The sequence below is a fragment of the Dermacentor variabilis genome, chromosome 7 (genome assembly GCF_050947875.1).
Source record: "Dermacentor variabilis isolate Ectoservices chromosome 7, ASM5094787v1, whole genome shotgun sequence".
NCBI lineage: Eukaryota > Metazoa > Arthropoda > Arachnida > Ixodida > Ixodidae > Dermacentor > Dermacentor variabilis.
Window position 1 is genome coordinate 99,293,840 of NC_134574.1, and position 17,069 is coordinate 99,310,908.

The following is a 17,069-nucleotide window of genomic DNA, read 5'->3' on the forward strand; positions in this document are numbered from 1 at the left end:
CAAGTGACCCAGGTTTGACCATCCCTGTCTGAATCAGCCATGGCAGTGCTAGACCTATTAGAATGTCGAAGACGTTGCTTCCAATACTGTTTGCTATGGCCATGTCTCCTTGACCTGGCAAAAGAAAAGGTTAATATGAGTTAACAATGAAGTTTAAATATACCCAACCTGAAAAAGGGAAAAAACAAAAAGAAGTACTGACAACAGCTTTGGGATAGACGTTTATGCACTGTATTGAAAATTTGCCATTCATTTGACATGCATAATGCAATGTTATTTCTGAGTGCAATTGTTTGCATTTCTATTTCATGCAAAATGATAACGTCATATGCACCTTCCTGGGATGTTTTCTTCCTAAAATGTGGTGTGTATAGATATAATGTACCAGATATACGGAAATGAGGCAGGCACACAATTCCATCAACTATTACAAGAATTAGCTGTGCACCTTATACTGTATGTTGATCGGTATAAGGGGCTCTTCCAGTTAAACTTCTGGCTTGTTCCTGCTCAAATTTTGTACAGAAATCAGACATTATGGTAGGTTTTGCTTAATACTGTGTTTCAATGCAACGTCTATTCATTTCATCCGGAATAAATCTGGCTTACACATTGTCTGGAGCAATGTCTGACTAAACAAGTATATTTTGTCAGCAAAAGTAATGGTGGAGCGCTCTGTTCAGGAATCGCATAACTTTCACTTGATGCTTGGGGAAGTGGGTGTCGGAAAGAAAGATCAGGCTAAATGTGGCTCAGTATGGAAGCTTCACATGGGCAGCGTTATAGTGAGTTAAGTGTCTCTCCACTCATTTGATGCCAATGAATATGTTCAGCCTGACACACTTTGACCTAGTGGTTCATAAGGTACGTCTGCACATTTTTAGCACATTTAGGGAAGAGCATAATTGGAAGTGATTAGGGGAGGGTCACATGGCAAACTGTATGCCACGAGGACCATCACAACATGATGACACAGAATTGACACACTCTCAGAAGTGTGGGAAGTGCATTCATTGCTATGATGCTGTCTTGTGTGCTGTTGGTTATGCTGTTGCATGAACATAGTAACGTTGTGCACTGGGTCATTTGCATTCATGAGAATTGTAATGCAAACTACAGTACTGTGACAGTTGTCATTGCTGTACGTGCACTTGTGGTCAGTGGTGGCAGTTCAAGCGAGGTTCCCCAGAACAGCAGCACGACCAACAGAATATCTTGCATTGCTGGTCTTCCCTCATCATGCTGCTCTCTGTGATGCAAGTGCATGAACGGGCCTTTGAATGAGTCATCGGTGTTACGCACCGATCAGTGGAGGTTGTGTGGTATGTGTCAGCTCAAGGTCCTATGTCATGAAAGTGAAAATCATTGTCATCCACCTGACTGTAGCACAAAGCTGCAAAGGAAACCCATTATGGGTTTCTCAGAAAGAAAGCTTAATCAGCAGTTGAAGAAAAATTTGTCTTGATTTGGGGATCGAACCTAGGACCAATGCCTATCCGGGGTGGTTGCTCTAGCAGCTGATCTAACCAGGAGACTAGCTGATCGCAGAATGAAGCCAAGTGGTGTTATGTGTCGGTAGGAATGGTCTCGGCCTGTGTCAATTGCAACAGCAAGGTTGTTAGGCTGGGCCATAAATGCTCTGACTAGTTCACTTGTTCTGAACAACACCCTTGGCATTATGAACAACACCCTTGGCAACAATGGTGTACATATTGAGAGTACAGAAAATGTGGTGGGTATGAAAAATATGTGGTGTACATATTGAGAGTACAGAAAATGTGGGGGGTATGAAAAATATGTGGGGCAGGTGGGCCACTGTGCCAATAGACTGAGTGGGCATGATTATATAGTGTCAAATGCACACATGAAGGGTGGCGTGCTGCTCACTGTAAATCCTGCAGTTGCTCTCCCATACTGAGTACATGATTTTGAGCAAGCACAGCTCGCCCGACACGGAGAATCGTAACATCTGAAAAGATTGCGTTGCGAGGCAATCCCCGCAGTTATGTAAATATATACTCATGGCCTTATTAACAAAAGAATTATGCTTTCTAGAGATACAGTCGATGAGAGTCACATATCTGCCAAGTTGAAAAAGTTTTGCTGTTCTATAGCTATGCCCAACATTTTATCAGCATGCATGAGTTTAGCGCATTCTCTATACTATTAGCATATTGATATGATTACAAAGGTATATATGCTGCACAACTTTTCCAATAAAATTTGTTCTCTAATCTCTCTCTCCAATAAAATCTTCTCCTGTACACCATGCGTACCTGTGCTGTTTGTCTAATTCAGAAACACAGCCTTCAGAAGTTTAAATTCCTCCTGCAATTAAGTGTGTGTAACCAATACCCCTCTGCACTCCAAGACGGTTTCCAGACGGGAGACGAATGATGAAGTTCACCACAACGTCACTGAAATGAGTCAACATGATTGGTTGACTTGATTGGTTGATAAAGATTTATATGCTAGTTGGACAACTTTAGGTTGTCAATGGCGACTGCATCATTGCACATCACCCATGCAGTTACTGCATTGACTTTTGTGTTTGTGCACGGTTTCACTGGTGTCTGCTTTGACTGTCACTTTACCGATCTCAAGGTTCTGGTGTCAGTGGTGTGGGTCCTGTGATGCTGTGTAATATGACGTCGACCGTCAAATCGCGTCAGATAGCATGTACACGGGGTTGCAGTTATGTTCGACGTCAGGATTTCTCATATATATATATTTATGCCGTTCTCACTCACGGTATATACTACAATGTCCGTTATCACAAAGCCCATACTCGACCAGTTTTCAGATCTGTTAAACATAGTCCATGTAGAGTAGATGCGTACAGAACACAACCATATTGCTCCAAAATCCTATGACCGGATTCGCAAACGATTCGCAAACGCAAACGATATATATATATCGTCTGCAAATAAGCTGCAATCTGTGATCGGCGAAACGATAAACATTGAGTGTAAACATTGACTGCATGCTCTCAAGGTAGATGAAAGTGTATGTGTGTTTGTCGTACATAGATACCTTACACGTGTCCCTCTCTGAGGACCCATTCACCACCATTACCACCACCACCACCATCATCATCATCATCATCATCAGCCTATTTTATGTCCACTGCAGGACTAAGGCCTCTCTCTGCGATCTCCAATTACCCCTGTCCTGCGCCAACCGATCCCAACTAGCACCCACAAATTTCCTAATTTCATCGCACCACCTGGTCTTCTGCCGTCCTCTACTGCGCTTCCCTTCTCTTGGTACCCATGCTGTCACCCTAATGGTCCAACGGCCATCTAATCAGCGCATTACATGACCAAGCCTCTGCCCCATATGTCAGCACTGGTAAAATGCACTGATTGCATACTTTCCTTTTCAATAATAATGGTAAGTTCCCAGTCAGGAGCTCACGATGTCTGCTGTATGCGATCCAACCCATTTTAATTCTCCTGTGAATTTCCTTCTTAGGGTCAGGGTTCCCTGTGATTATTTGACCTAGGTCAACATACTCCTTCACAGAGAGGCTGACTTGCGATCTTGAACTCATGTTCCCTTGTCCGGTTACTTATCATTATCTTTGTCTTCTGCATATTAATCTTCAACCCCTCTTACACTATCCCTGTTAAGATCCTCAATCATTTGTTGTAACTCGTCCGCAGTGTTGCTGAATAGAACAATGTCATCGGCAAACCAAAGGTTGCTTAGGTATTTGCCGTCGATCTTTACTCCTAAACCTTCCCAGTTTAATAGCTTGAATACTTCTTCCAAGCACACTAGTGAATAGCATTGGAGATATTGTTTCTCCTTGTCTGACCCCTTTCTTTATAGGGATCTTCCTGCTTTTCTTGTGTAGAATTAAAGTGGCTGTGAAATCTCTGTAGATATTTTCTAGGGTATTTACATAAGCGGTCTGTACTCCTTGATTACGCAATGCCTCTATGACTGCTGGTATCTCTTCTGAATCAAATGCTTTTTCATAATCTATGAAAGCCCTATAGAGAGGCTTGTTGCATGTACTCTGCAGATTTCTCGATAACCTAGCTGGTTAATGACATGGATGTGATCCATTGTAAAGTATCCCTTCCTGAAGCCAGCCAGTTCCACAATTGTTTGACTAAAGTCCAGTGTTGCCTTTATTCTATTGGATATTATTTTGGTAAATATTTTATATAATACTGGGAGTAAGCTAATGGGCCTATAATTTTTCAGTTCTTTAATGTCTTCCTTTTTTGTGGATTAGTACAATGTTTGCAATTCTTCTGGTTTTCTGGGACCCTTGCAGACGATAGACACTTCGTATAGAGAGCCGCCAGTTTTCTTAGAATTATGTTTCCTCCATCTTTGATTAAGTGCGCTGAGCGCTAAAGCCACGCGCCAGCGGCCTCACGAGGAGACGGTGGCGAACTGTCGTGCCAAATCGTCGAAGAGGCTGAAACGAGGCATTACTACTGCAGCATGACGAGTGCGCGCCTCTGGCAAGACCGCCGCAGGATGGAGCCTGATACCTGCAGGAAAAGAGCGGTACAAGCGCGAGGCGCGAACGTTCGCTGCCATGTAGCGCACACGTTTGCTAGAGGGTCGGAAGCGCACGCTTGCGTGCACGGCAAATGCGCCAAGCAAGCAAACCCCATCCGTAGTGAAATAATAAACTAATGATCCTGGTATGTTCAACTTCTTCACGAAATTTGGGCGAATCAGCGTTTTACCAGAAAACCCGCTTGTAGCTGGGTCTCGACGCATCGTTCAGCATTCATAAAAAACAAAAAAGCGAGCAAACAAACAAAAATGTATGAACAAAAACCGAAACTACACGAAGGCTTTGCGCGAGTCCAGTCGATCCAATTCAATCCAGCCAGTGACATTTGGTGCGTGAAAAAAAGTTTGTCTTGCTTGTTTACATCTGACAGCTAGCTTTACCTAAAGTTTGTTCAAGGCCGGCAAGAAAAAAACAGAAAGGAATTGCCCTGTCGTCCCAGTTCTATTCCGTCATTTCGTGACATTGCTGCGAGGTGCGCGAACGGTGGCGATGCAGAAAGAAACGCAACTCGGAGGCGCGGAGACTGCGACGAGAGCAGAAGCTGCCCCGAAAGCACCGACGGGTACGTTGTGCACCTCAAATACAGTTTCACCCATTTCGGTATTCGAAACACCTGTATTGGCTATTCTAAACTTTTGCTTCTTTACTGACGGACCTGACGGCTAGAGTTGTCGCGGATCGTCGGGCGTTGCCCTGTCTGCGGAGCATGACGCAGACGACTGGACAAAGCGCCCGCGGGCCAGATGTGACCTCGGGCGTCACTCGCAAAACTGTCGCTTGCCAGTGCCTAGCGTCGCGGAAGATGTGATCGGCAGAGAGGTTTAACGCATCGCCCCCAGAACGTTTAGGCCGCAGCAGCTTAAGCAGCTGGCTCGCACGTTGCTAAATTCAAAATAGCAACGCCGACTGCTTTCGTGCATTTTCTCTCTCTCTCTCTCACGAAGGAACAAGTGTAGCGTTAGTTTTGATCTTGGCCCGTGCTCCGTCAAGCATTTAAGATCCCTGTGAGCTACGGCTTGCGATCCAACCAGTGACTGACTGAACAAGTATTCTGACTTAGGGCGTACTACCAAATCTTGCTAAATTGAAGCGCATCGTTAACCTCTTACTGTGGCATGGTGAAAGATTACGTCTTGAGCCATTTAATACTGCATTGCCAGGCGCTGTAGAACGGAACAGACAAAATATACGGGGCGCCTACCTGGAGAACCAGCGCCTTTATGCAGCTAAGTGATTGTATTAGTTTTATCGCACGCCAACAAAGTTGGTCTTCTGGCATAAAATAACTACCCTGGCATTTCTTGCGGTTTCAGAATCAATAGCTGACAATTCGCAGTGACCGCACTCGAGCAGTACACTGTACACACTCATCAGGTATTGCCTGATCTGTGTTGAATCACGCAGGCCTGTGTGTAAGTGCTTATCGGGGTTATGAATTGAGGTGGTTAGAAGTTTTGTAGATGCACGCACCTTGTCGGGAGACCAGCAGGCTGGCATAGGCGTCAGGTATGCTCGTACCTGCTGCCAAGAATGTGATGCCCATTATCGTGTCCGGGATCCCCATTGTGTAGCCAATGAGGGTCACCTGCACAGGTCGCGCGCTTGGCTGAACATCTGTTCTTCGGAATGGTGATAGCGTTGCCTAGCTCTTTCATCGTGGGAATGAAAGCAAAACATGGCACTAGAGGTCATCTTGCAGTGGCAATGACTGCTCCTTTTCACGTAACGTAAGTAAAGACATGGAAAAGTTTGTTGCACTGCATGCAGATAACAAAAAAAAATTCAAATGGTCATAGAAAGAGCTGACGGTGGCTCATGAAAGGCCACCGCTTGTGGTCCTAAGCACAAAATCACAGAAGAAAATGACTGCTTTCCCTGAACCACTCACACATACTGAAACACGGAAAAGTGGGCCTGACGAGGGAAGTACAGTACTACGCAGTGTTGCACATAGTGTCACACTCCATTTTCACCTATGTTTAATAACGGCCATCTTGTCTTATTCCTTCGTATGATTGCCATTAAAATTATACAGGGTGTTGGTACCAAAAGAAGGGTGATCTATGGTGCAGTTTGCACCTGCAGGTAGTGAAGCAACATGAAAATATGTTGATTGCCTGGTGTAGCACAGGCCACAATTCTGAATTCAAGACTTCACAAATTAAGAACCCTGATACAGCAACTGCAGATATAGTAAAAATTCTGCTTAAATTAGACCAATGCTCCACTTCCAGCTGATTTCCTGCATTTTCTATGGCATAAAATGAACAATCGGCACTGAAAATATTGCATCGTAGGCACCAATGAACATGGAGCAGCTTCAACCGGTCAGTGACGTGCCTTTCCAGGCTGTCTGTAGAAACTGCACATTAGGACGCTAATGGAACACCCAGTATATGCAGTGGTTTTCATGAACTTTCTCTTTAGCAGCTGTCTCTAGCCAAGTTCACAATTAATGTCGTAGCAATCTCCTTGAGCATGGTAGTCCATATTGAAGTGCTTCACTGGCTCACTGTGCTGTCCTCAGACAGCTAGCTAGATTTTTAGCAGTTAAGGGTTTATTAGAATCAACCCACTCAATAAAAAGATCTGCCGTACGTAAAAAACCTTGTTCAAATTGCTATCCAGATTTGACAGAACTCCAGTCAAATAAACCTGAATCCTAAAGTCACTAATACACCACTCCAATTTTATTTGCTATGGTAGATTGAAGGTTGCATTTACTTCACAGATGACATAGCTAATTCGGCAATGGTGGAGGCTCGAGCATACACTTGCAATATCCAGTGGAAAACGGTGGGAGGGTAAATTTTTCTTTAAACAGTCTCTACGACAGTTAATGTGTTTTCAAACTTGGATAGATGACTCACTCTGAAGGATGCTCTTGACATCCAACTGCATAACCGCAAAATATGCGTAACTAAAATGACAGTAATTGGACTGTCAATCCTGTTTTGCCTTTGGAACATAAGGAAACAGAAGGGCCTTTTATGTTTGGGAGAATGAAGGTGTTGCAACATCCACTTCACCAAGGGCACAGCATCCATGAGACACTCTTGGAAGGAGTTCTATTAGAAACTGTCATGGGTGTCACAGTGACCTGCATTAGCTTCGAAGTGCACAGAAAAAGGTGCCGTCCTCACCTTTTAATTTTGTGACCAGAGGTATGTAGCTTTAGTTTTCCATATATCCCATACTTGAGGTGCACATTCTGCCAGTGCATGTTATTTAGTACATAGGTACTAGTTGACCCAAAATTAAGTGTTTCAATTGGACCGGCAATGTAGAAAAATTTGAAACATTAAAGTTTTTCTGCATTTTTCTCAGAACAAGTCTTTGCTGTTTAGGGATTCCCATGGAGTTAGGGTTATGAATGGCAGAAGCAAGAATGTTTTGACCAGGTGGCGTACATGAAAAAAATACAAGAATGAACAGAGATGAAGTGGTGTCTGATGCACTTGAAATGTTGCTGTGTCCCTGTGCGCTCTCCTCTCCATCTTTTTTGAATGTGTTGAAAGTGATGGACTGCCGATGCCTCCAATTACATACACTCTCGGTAACCATGCCATTCGAGACCCACCATCCAGACCATGACGTAGGAGAAGGCTGCCGTCCAGAAGATGGACATAGTGAAGCTGAGCATGAAGAGCCGCTTGCCGGTCGCAGTCCGGCAATCCGGCACCGTGTAGTGAAGTGTTGCCAGCAGGGGCGCCTGCACCACCCACTTGAGCAGCACCCAGGGGCCCTCCCCTACAATAAAGTAGGGCAGCGTGCGATCAGATGACCAGTGGCATCAAGAAATAATACAGTGGATAGTTGGGCGAGTAGGTACGGTGTCGCTTTGTGCAGCACAAAGAATGGGTGACTACATAGACAGACACAACACAATGCTGACTCTCGACCAGGTTTCATTTGGTAGTACGTGGAGGCATATTTTTCAAGAGAGCAACACCACTAAAGAACACTACCCTTTGGGAAGTCACGCATAGGACAGGTACACCCGTGAGCAAAAGTATACGGGCCATGTGGTCACCGTTAAAATAGAATTTCTTTGTAATTAACACGCATAAACAGAAACTGACCAGTGCTCTAGAAAATTCATAATGCCAAGTATCGACTGCAATCACAGACAAAGGAGAAAGTTACTTTTATCACGCGATCCCTGGTCTGTATACTTGTGCCCACTGGTATACATCATCTCAAGGAACAAAGTGTGAGCGGGCACGATTTGAAGAAGCCTACTTACTCAGTGAGGGAACTCTTTTCCAGTCAGCCTCTGTTGACAGAGCAACATCGACGCTGGAAAAGGAAACACAATCCTATTTATGTCACCGAAAGAAAATGCACACCACATTGCAAAATGAAGCTTGAGAAGTGCTCACAGAAAGCTTCAGAAATTGTCGCTGTCCTTGAACAGCGTTTCTTTTGTTACTTGCAATAGCATTTCACTGAAACCATGCATCAGAATGCTTTTTGCTCCATTTCAGCCATGCCTGTGGGACAACAACTTTTGCACAGTAGTATCCTACTAGGAAGCTTCTCTTCATGTAGGGGCATAGCTGGGGGGAACACGCCGAGCACGACCCCCCCCCCCCCCATTCATAAAAAATTTCTGGCTACGCCACTGTCTTCATGTGCACACTGACAGCCTCAGTATTAGACCTTAGTGCAGCTTTGACTTAGATTACCAGAGCACCTTTATTTGTGGCCAAGATGGAGCCTATTACTCTGCCTTCTAACCTTTTGTCTCTGCAGTTATTGATGGACAAAAATGCTCAACCTTTCTGAAAATCCTAAAATCGCATAAATGTTTGTGCTAAACCTCTTGACATGAAAAAAAAAAGAAATGTTTACGTATTAGGTTTGCCTTTCATCTTCACCCGGATTATGAGACAGGAAAGCTTGTTTTAAAAAGGAGGCATTTCTACAACAGATGTGTCTGTTTTAAATATTACTGCTATATATCAGCACATGATCAGGAAAGGAATGTGAAGCACTAAATGATATGCATGAATGCCCAAAATGAACTGCTTGTGCTGAAATAATCTGACAAGCAGAGTGTTTCTGGCAAGCAAGGCAAAATGAGCTGTCGTCGGGATGAGCAGAGCTCTTCTTTGGCAATATTGGTACACAGTAATAAGGCAGGCATAGGTTTGGATTGACAGCTAAAGGGTTTAATAACCTGTGTGGCAGTTGCAGACAGTTAAAGATTCTAGAAACTCATTGCACAAAAGCAAAACAGAAAAGATGGGGAGCACATCAAGAGAGATGTGCGCGAGTGCTACTTTGCATTTGTATACTCTTTATTTTGCAGTAACGATTTTGCACTTTTGTTTGGTTTTGTTTGATGCGGTTTCATAATGTCACCACTTGAAATGTGCAGGACGCGTGCCCAACCTGGAACTCTTGCCACGTCGGACCATGTCGTTGGGGTCGAGAGAGGTCTGGGAAGGTAAGTGCTGGATCTCCCCACGGCAAATGCGCTTGTGCTGGAAGTGGAACAAGGATGTTATGCACATGTCCTTGAGTCCGCAAGTGGCAGGTCGTAGTTGCCCACCTTGCTTAAGTCAGAGGCAACGCCAATCGCAAGCGATGAACTGCGTGGAAGTTGCTTTGTGCTTATGGCACTGTTCGTTTTCAGAGACTACTCCATTAACCTCTTAACCTATGTGGCAAATTTAAAAAGAAATGTTAAAGGTGTGGAGTTCTTTTTAGACCTGCATATTTTACGCCAACTTTTTCTAAAAATACTATTTTTACTGGTCCTATTGAAAAAAATTGCAAAAGACATTGTTTATTATCTATTTGTAAAAATTGCAAAAGATTGCACGTATATACATGTGCAAAAAGTTGTGAAAAGTTTAAAAACGTTAGGTGTGACCAGCATTTTCGTTCTTCACACTGAAACGAATTTCTATGCAGCGATTAGTTGCTATTTCACACGTTTGCAAATCACAAGAACTGTCAAGCAGCTGTCAGCTTCAATTCAAGCTGAATTATTTCTCAAGTCTCGCCAGAATGTGGATTTGCTTCTACCGAAGAAATCATGGTGCTGCAACTTGGGCATAAGAGTTCAACCTTCATGACCTGTAATTAGAGCACTTAAGTTTTTAGAACGCAGCTCTTAGGCACCCGTTCCTGCGGTGATTGTCAGCATAACCGAGCGAACGAGCGCAGTGAAGGATGAACGCGCAGCACAGTGGCAGATGAAAGACAGCGATAGCAAAGAGAGTGCGAGGAGGAGGAGGGTGCAATGTAACTGCAGCGGAGGAAGGTACGGTGAAAGCATGAGAAGAAAGGCATAGTGCCACACATGACGGGCTTTGCGGCGATGATGGCTACGAGAGGACGTCAGAGTAGCGCGCATTGTCAGGGAGGTCTATCTGCAGTGGCTGCTGTCACGGCGCAATTGCTCCGTTTGCAACGTGCCGCACGATACAGATATTCCGTACCAGCCAATATATAGCAAAATGAAAACACGTATAGAGCTGCGCTCAAATTTCGCACTAAGGAGTATCGTAAATATTGGTGAATTTATTGTGACTTAAGCTGATTTATTTACAGTGCTCAGGTAATGAAACATGACAGGGAGCACTTATTGGAAGCCTGTACATGTGCAAAGTACTTGAGAATACCATGTCATGCTGCTAGGAATCTGGTCACCAAAATTGACATAGACTCTGGTCTAAGTGTATGCACCAAAATTAAGTCGATTTGACAATAACTGCAGCTGGCGGATACAAAATTATGCGCATTAGTTCGCCCTAAATTAATGCGTTTCTTTCTGTGAGCACTGTACCTAGCTGGAGGAACTAGTGTTTTTTATGAAGCATGCAGCACACATTGGAAGGTGAAGAAAAAATGAATGAGCTACAGATTCAGTGTTGCAACAAGTTAACTATGTTGTAATTTATAACATAACACGCATGACAATCATCCTTGCCTAAGAAGCCAAGCTGCACATTAAAGAGACAAGACAGTGAAGCAGTGAGAAAAAAGCTGATGTGGGTAAAGCTAATACTGCTGAAGAATGTGTTACAAGAACAAAATCAAAGTGGCTGACGCTGTTGAGAGTAACTTATTCACTAAAATGTTCCTGGTAGTCAGTGAACTTACTGATGAGTTTGTGTTATGGCAAAGTAGATGAACCGCATGTGTTCAACACGATAGCGTAAAGAACCCTGTGTCACAGAGAATCTGGCGTTGGCGTCTAGCGTCGACTGTCGTTTTGACAAAAAGTAATTTCAAACCATGCAAACCCAACCACGCACACCCTCTGTGTAGCGCGAAGAAGTTACTGAACTAATTGAATTACTCAGAGTAAAATATGTCAGAAATATCGTAAAGTATGACTTACACACAACCTACACACATGATAGCGTCGGATTGCAATTTGAATATATGAGAAAACATAATTCTGTTGTGCAGAAAGTCAAACACAAACCCCTTTGTAGCTTTCTACCATTCATAGACCAGCCACGGCGTCCGAGATTTGCACGTGCCGGCATGCACAAATCTCGGAGGCCACAGAGTGGCATGCGCAGTTCTTTGCAACACCTCCAGATGGCACTCACCTCCACCGCATCGCGGCCCACGCAAGCAGCCACATTTCTACCAGAAAGCTTGCCTTCATGCATAGCATTCGCTGCCAGATTTTTTCTGGTAAACATTACAGTTACATAAGCTGCAGTTGCCGGGAAGTGTGAGAAGCAGTCGGGGATCTTTGAATGCTATCGCGTTCCACTCTTAAAAGTGAAGCTTAAGCGTCCTCCAGATTTTGTTTTATCAAGTAAGTCATGAAGATGAGATTTCAGTGAGGTTAATAAACGATTCAGCAAGTGTCCAGTGCATCAACGGTGTTTGCGCTAGGTTGGCTCAGTGAAGTAGTGTGAATGGCTCACTGTGTGTTCTGTTACCCCTGCTGCGTAATTCCTTGTTTCTGCATGTTCTTTAATTCTTGTTCCACATGACAAGCACCAAAATGCAATGTTATGTGGATCAGCCAGATGTGTAGTATGAGCAAGTTAGACATTTGGCTGACCGTGGCTACCAATGGATGGACAATCTGTGTGAGGGTTCAGAGCAAGAAGTTTGTGGACTGTAAATGAACAGAACCCCATATATAGACACTTGCGATAGAGGCCCTGATAAATGATTTATCATGAATTTCCTTGAGGATAGTCCTTACCTCGTGGGTGATCCTCTTTGCTGCCGCCCAGAAACGGGTTTTGGGGCGGAAGTATCGGGTCATGAGCATTCGTAGCGCTGCTTCATACAAAGTGGGCCTGCAAGAAATGCGGGTAGCACATGCTGCATTTGATGTATACAAGCAACGGCCACATTTTTTTCTTTTGTAGAGTTGTCTTGCCTGACCGCTGGCCTGTGAACTTGGTGATTTGCTGCAACATACGTACACCATGTGCGTAAATTTTATGCGGTTCCGTTGCAGACGTATTCTTCCTTGTTCTTTATTTATTTTTTCGGCACGTTGGTGAACTACCAAACCTCTAAGCTTTGTAAGAGAACCTACCCTAACCGTAAAGCTGGCTTCCTTCCAAAGTTATCTTTGTTGTGAAAAAGCCCGACTTAAGGCTCGCCTTTTTGCATTGAGGCATGCAGGAAGTTTCCCACACCTCTGGCGGGTAAAGCGGTGCGACGTGTCGCAATTGCATCAGTAGGGAGAGGCTTGATACGAGTGCCATTCTTTGGTCCATTATTTTGCTTATACGCATGCAGTGATTTCTCTGAAAAAAAAAGAAGGAACCGAAGTTTGATTTGTACCAATGCTTTTCATTGCATCTTCATTCCACTACTTCTTCCATTGTTTGGTGGTGCTATAAACTACCACTTGACAAAATGTACCATGCCAGATGGGCACTGATAAAGAAAAAAATAATTACTTATGGTTAAATTTTTTTAGCAAAATAGCACATCATTCATTGAACTCTCATCGAAATTTTCTGCGTCTTCTTGTGCGGTACAGCAAATGCATTCCTTACTAAGGAATCCTAGACTCACCTTCTCCGGCTATCTCTGATCACTTCATCCAGGGGCCGTGCGTTTCTTGCAGCATTTTGCTGGGCGAAGTCATCAATTTCATTGTTGAATGGCACTGCAGATTTAGAATTCGCGCGATGTTAACACTTGAATGGCAAATTTTGAGCTTAGTAACAAGACATTTCGCCTCGTTTCCCCAGCGAAATTCTTGCTCTAACGCTTTAAGAGGCAGCAAGTGTGCAACCTGCTGCTACGGCCACGTGGGGGTGCTGGCTAAAACTCCCCGGGCCGGATCTTGTACACTCAAACAAATACCCGAGAAAGCAGACGAGCGGGCAATTGTTGCCGCAGCTGAATTGGCGGAGTGTTGTTACATGTTTAATGCAAACTTTATTTCTTTACAAATAATTCACAGGCTCCTTACATCAGAGCATTGCGTGACTGAGTGAGATAGATACGTAAAGTCATTTTTTTTATAAAGAGAGTGCAATACCAATATATTTAAGAAGTGTAAGCGCAGGATATGTAATTGTTATCATTATGCAGTAGTGAGCGTGGAACAAGATTTTGTGAAGAGGTAAATAAATGCAAGCCATTACATTATAATACAGGATTAATACTGGCAGATGTGTGGGAGCAAGATTTAAGGCGATAATCACAGAATGAGTGCAGAAATAATCACAAAACAGTAGCAAGAATAAAGTCGCACAGGTACAGCAGGCAAAAAAAAATGTAGAGGGAGCCCACTCATTATCTGCGAAACCTGCAATTACAAGCTGCTATGTCTGTATTTGTGAAATATGAGGTAAGAGATTTCAATCTGTGGTAACTATAAGGAAACAGGTTTGATAATTCTTTTCTGAAGGCGTTTGGGCCAGAGACAGTAGCAACGTAGTCTGAAAGGCATTCAGAGAGAGCTGTGACACGTGGAAAGGCATCACTATTGTGTGCTTTTGTGCAGCTGAAAAGGTGCCTGAAGCTGCACTGATTATGAAAGTAGCACAAAGTTGTGGGTGTCGCTCCCACTGGCAGCTAGTAATTTTTGTCATCTATTTTCATTTTCCATTTACTTCTTCATTTCAGTTAATAACCACAGTTAATTTCCTTTGTGCTTTCCTCCACTGCATTGTTGGCTGGCTTCATATGACTGTGACTAACGAAAATCAAGTCCCTTGGTTCCTCTTTTTCTCGCTCACGATGTGTGCAATGCCATGCAGTGACACTATCATTGCCATGGTTAGTTTAGATGTGAGATTCAAGAAAGTTGGGCATTTCTTCACCAATAAGCTATCCACATGCATTGAAGACGCAGAGAGAGATGGGAAAAAGTAACTCCCGAACAAGTAATCTGTCAGTTCAACCCAATTAAGCACTCTCCTTTTCAAGTGGTTCTCTAAAGTTTGAGCAGGCGAGAAGAGGTGGACCTCACCATAGGAGCTGTAGTTTTTGCCATCGTAGCCTGCAGATGTAAGGCTGAGCGAAGTCTGTTCTTCCTCGTGGATGCCAAATGCGGCGGCCACCCATAGGTGGATCCTCTTGTTGTACCTTGTCGCACAGAATGAGAAGGAAATGTATGCACGTGTCTCTGCCCTGCGACGCCTTTTCTTATTGAAATAAAAATATGAAAGGAAGCTTATTCACAACCACTTTCTTGCTTACAGAAAATATGAAAAGTGACCAATTGAAGGAACTATAAGCATAAAACAGTTAGAAATGTACACGCACACAACACACGTTGCCATAAAATTGCTTGTTGGTAATTGCCACTGGTACATTCATGACTGTCATAGCACTGCCAAGTTAACTGGCAGCTTTTTGTACAAAGATATTGTCATTGGCACCATTGAAAACACACAGGGTACGTGCCTCAAGCTTTGTGGCCGGCGCCAGTGGCAATAACATTTTGATGCCAGAATTTAAATCATTTTCAAATAGACAATGCTACTTATTTTTATTGCAAACTGCAATTAACCGATTCTGCCATTTGTTTCGTTGGACACTTGTAGAAAATTGTTCATAGATGAAAATGAAAGTAAATAAATCCTAACGCCTCTCATCCAAGTTTTTTTTATTGTTGCACAAACTGCATTTGTTTTCTTTTCTTATGCTAGCGATGCAACACTCTGTTCACGCTATCTGTTTTGCATAATTTATTAGTGTAGTACAGTGCTTACAGCTGAATGTATATACCTGTGGATGGTACCTTCTGGTTGTGTACAAGATTTCATTTGAAACTATGCGTTGCGCATAGGCGGCAGACTGCATACATTCTTCTAGCTCTCTCGCTATGCTTCTCAATGAAAACAGATGTCACGTTCTTAATGGATCATTTTTCGACATATCGCTTTGACTGTGGCCGAGCCATTGACCGATTGCCTGTTGCACCAGCCAAGGGTCGTGTTTGGCGTTACGTTGCACAAAAGTAAACTGATAGTGATCGATTCGGTAGTGATCAAGCAAGAATGCAGGCCCTTGGATGCCTAACTCAGCTGGGTGGGAAACGCGGCAGGAGACTCACTTCATAATGTCGATGTAGACGGCGTACAGGAGCAGCATGAAGAGGGAGTCGTACCATGTGACCTTACCATCGTAGATCACCTGCACGTATGTGATGCGAGACATCATGAGGTATGTGCATTGCCATTGCTGTGCTTTGGTTGTGGGGATGAGAACTCTTTAGTTGGAGTGTTCAAATAGTAAAATTTTCTGGCATAGCTGAGCATTAAAAGAAAAGCGTTCGGGTATCAGAATCAAATGTCTATTGTTTTCTCATTTCCAAAGAAAGTGTAGAGTCATGCGGGGCCCATTTGGTGAAAAAAGTGAGGCATATATGGGTACATTATTTGACACATGTAATATCATTCGCAATTGTATGTCCGGACAACTGAGGTGCTTGTAAATGAGAAACAGCTGCTTTCAGCTATCTGGGACACCGTGGCAATGGTGCACGTACAGTGCTCACGGAATGAAACGCGTCAATTTAGGGCTAACTAATGCACATAGTTTCGTTTCCAGTACCTACAGTTCACGTCGCCTTTGGTGACCAGATTCTTGGTGACATGACGTGGTCCTCTCAAGTACTTTGCACATATGCAGGGCTCTACTAAATGTTCCCTGTTGTGTTTCATTCCTTGACCACTGTACATTGTTGTGTTCATTGAAGGAGAGATGTATGATAATGCACAGTGCTTTAAAGGAGGCGAACATGGGGACATGTGGCCAAATAATAACTCAATAAAACAAATTCGCATATAGGCTGCCGAAAGGCAAGACATTCATATTGAATGACTATCAAGCACCTTATGTATTTGCACAAGAACTGGTGTCTCTGCAGCAACCGCAGCTCTTCTGCAGTAGAAACATTCGCAACAGTACTGACTTTCATCGTTCTCATTCTCTGGAGACGCCAAAAAGTGCTATTGCTTGTATTAGAAAGAAACAAATATTAGACAATTTAGAATAGTGGATTCTCAAATAGAGTACGAAATAGCAGAGACTTTTCGATTCGTATTTGAAATTTCGAATATTC

At 43.5% G+C, this 17,069-nt stretch overlaps 1 protein-coding gene across 1 annotated transcript in view; it reads right to left on the minus strand.

The window, feature by feature from the left end:
- LOC142587677 (sodium/potassium/calcium exchanger 4-like) overlaps positions 1–17,069 on the minus strand; it is a 78,856-nt gene that overhangs the window by 12,240 nt on the left and 49,547 nt on the right. The window contains exons 7-15 of the mRNA XM_075698844.1: positions 16,059–16,138; positions 14,970–15,085; positions 13,562–13,655; positions 12,732–12,828; positions 9,941–10,032; positions 8,790–8,842; positions 8,124–8,293; positions 6,014–6,128; positions 2–114 (exon numbers count right to left, since the gene is read on the minus strand). Of these exons, the coding sequence (XP_075554959.1) occupies positions 2–114; positions 6,014–6,128; positions 8,124–8,293; positions 8,790–8,842; positions 9,941–10,032; positions 12,732–12,828; positions 13,562–13,655; positions 14,970–15,085; positions 16,059–16,138 (930 nt within the window). The remainder of the gene's footprint in view (position 1; positions 115–6,013; positions 6,129–8,123; positions 8,294–8,789; positions 8,843–9,940; positions 10,033–12,731; positions 12,829–13,561; positions 13,656–14,969; positions 15,086–16,058; positions 16,139–17,069) is intronic.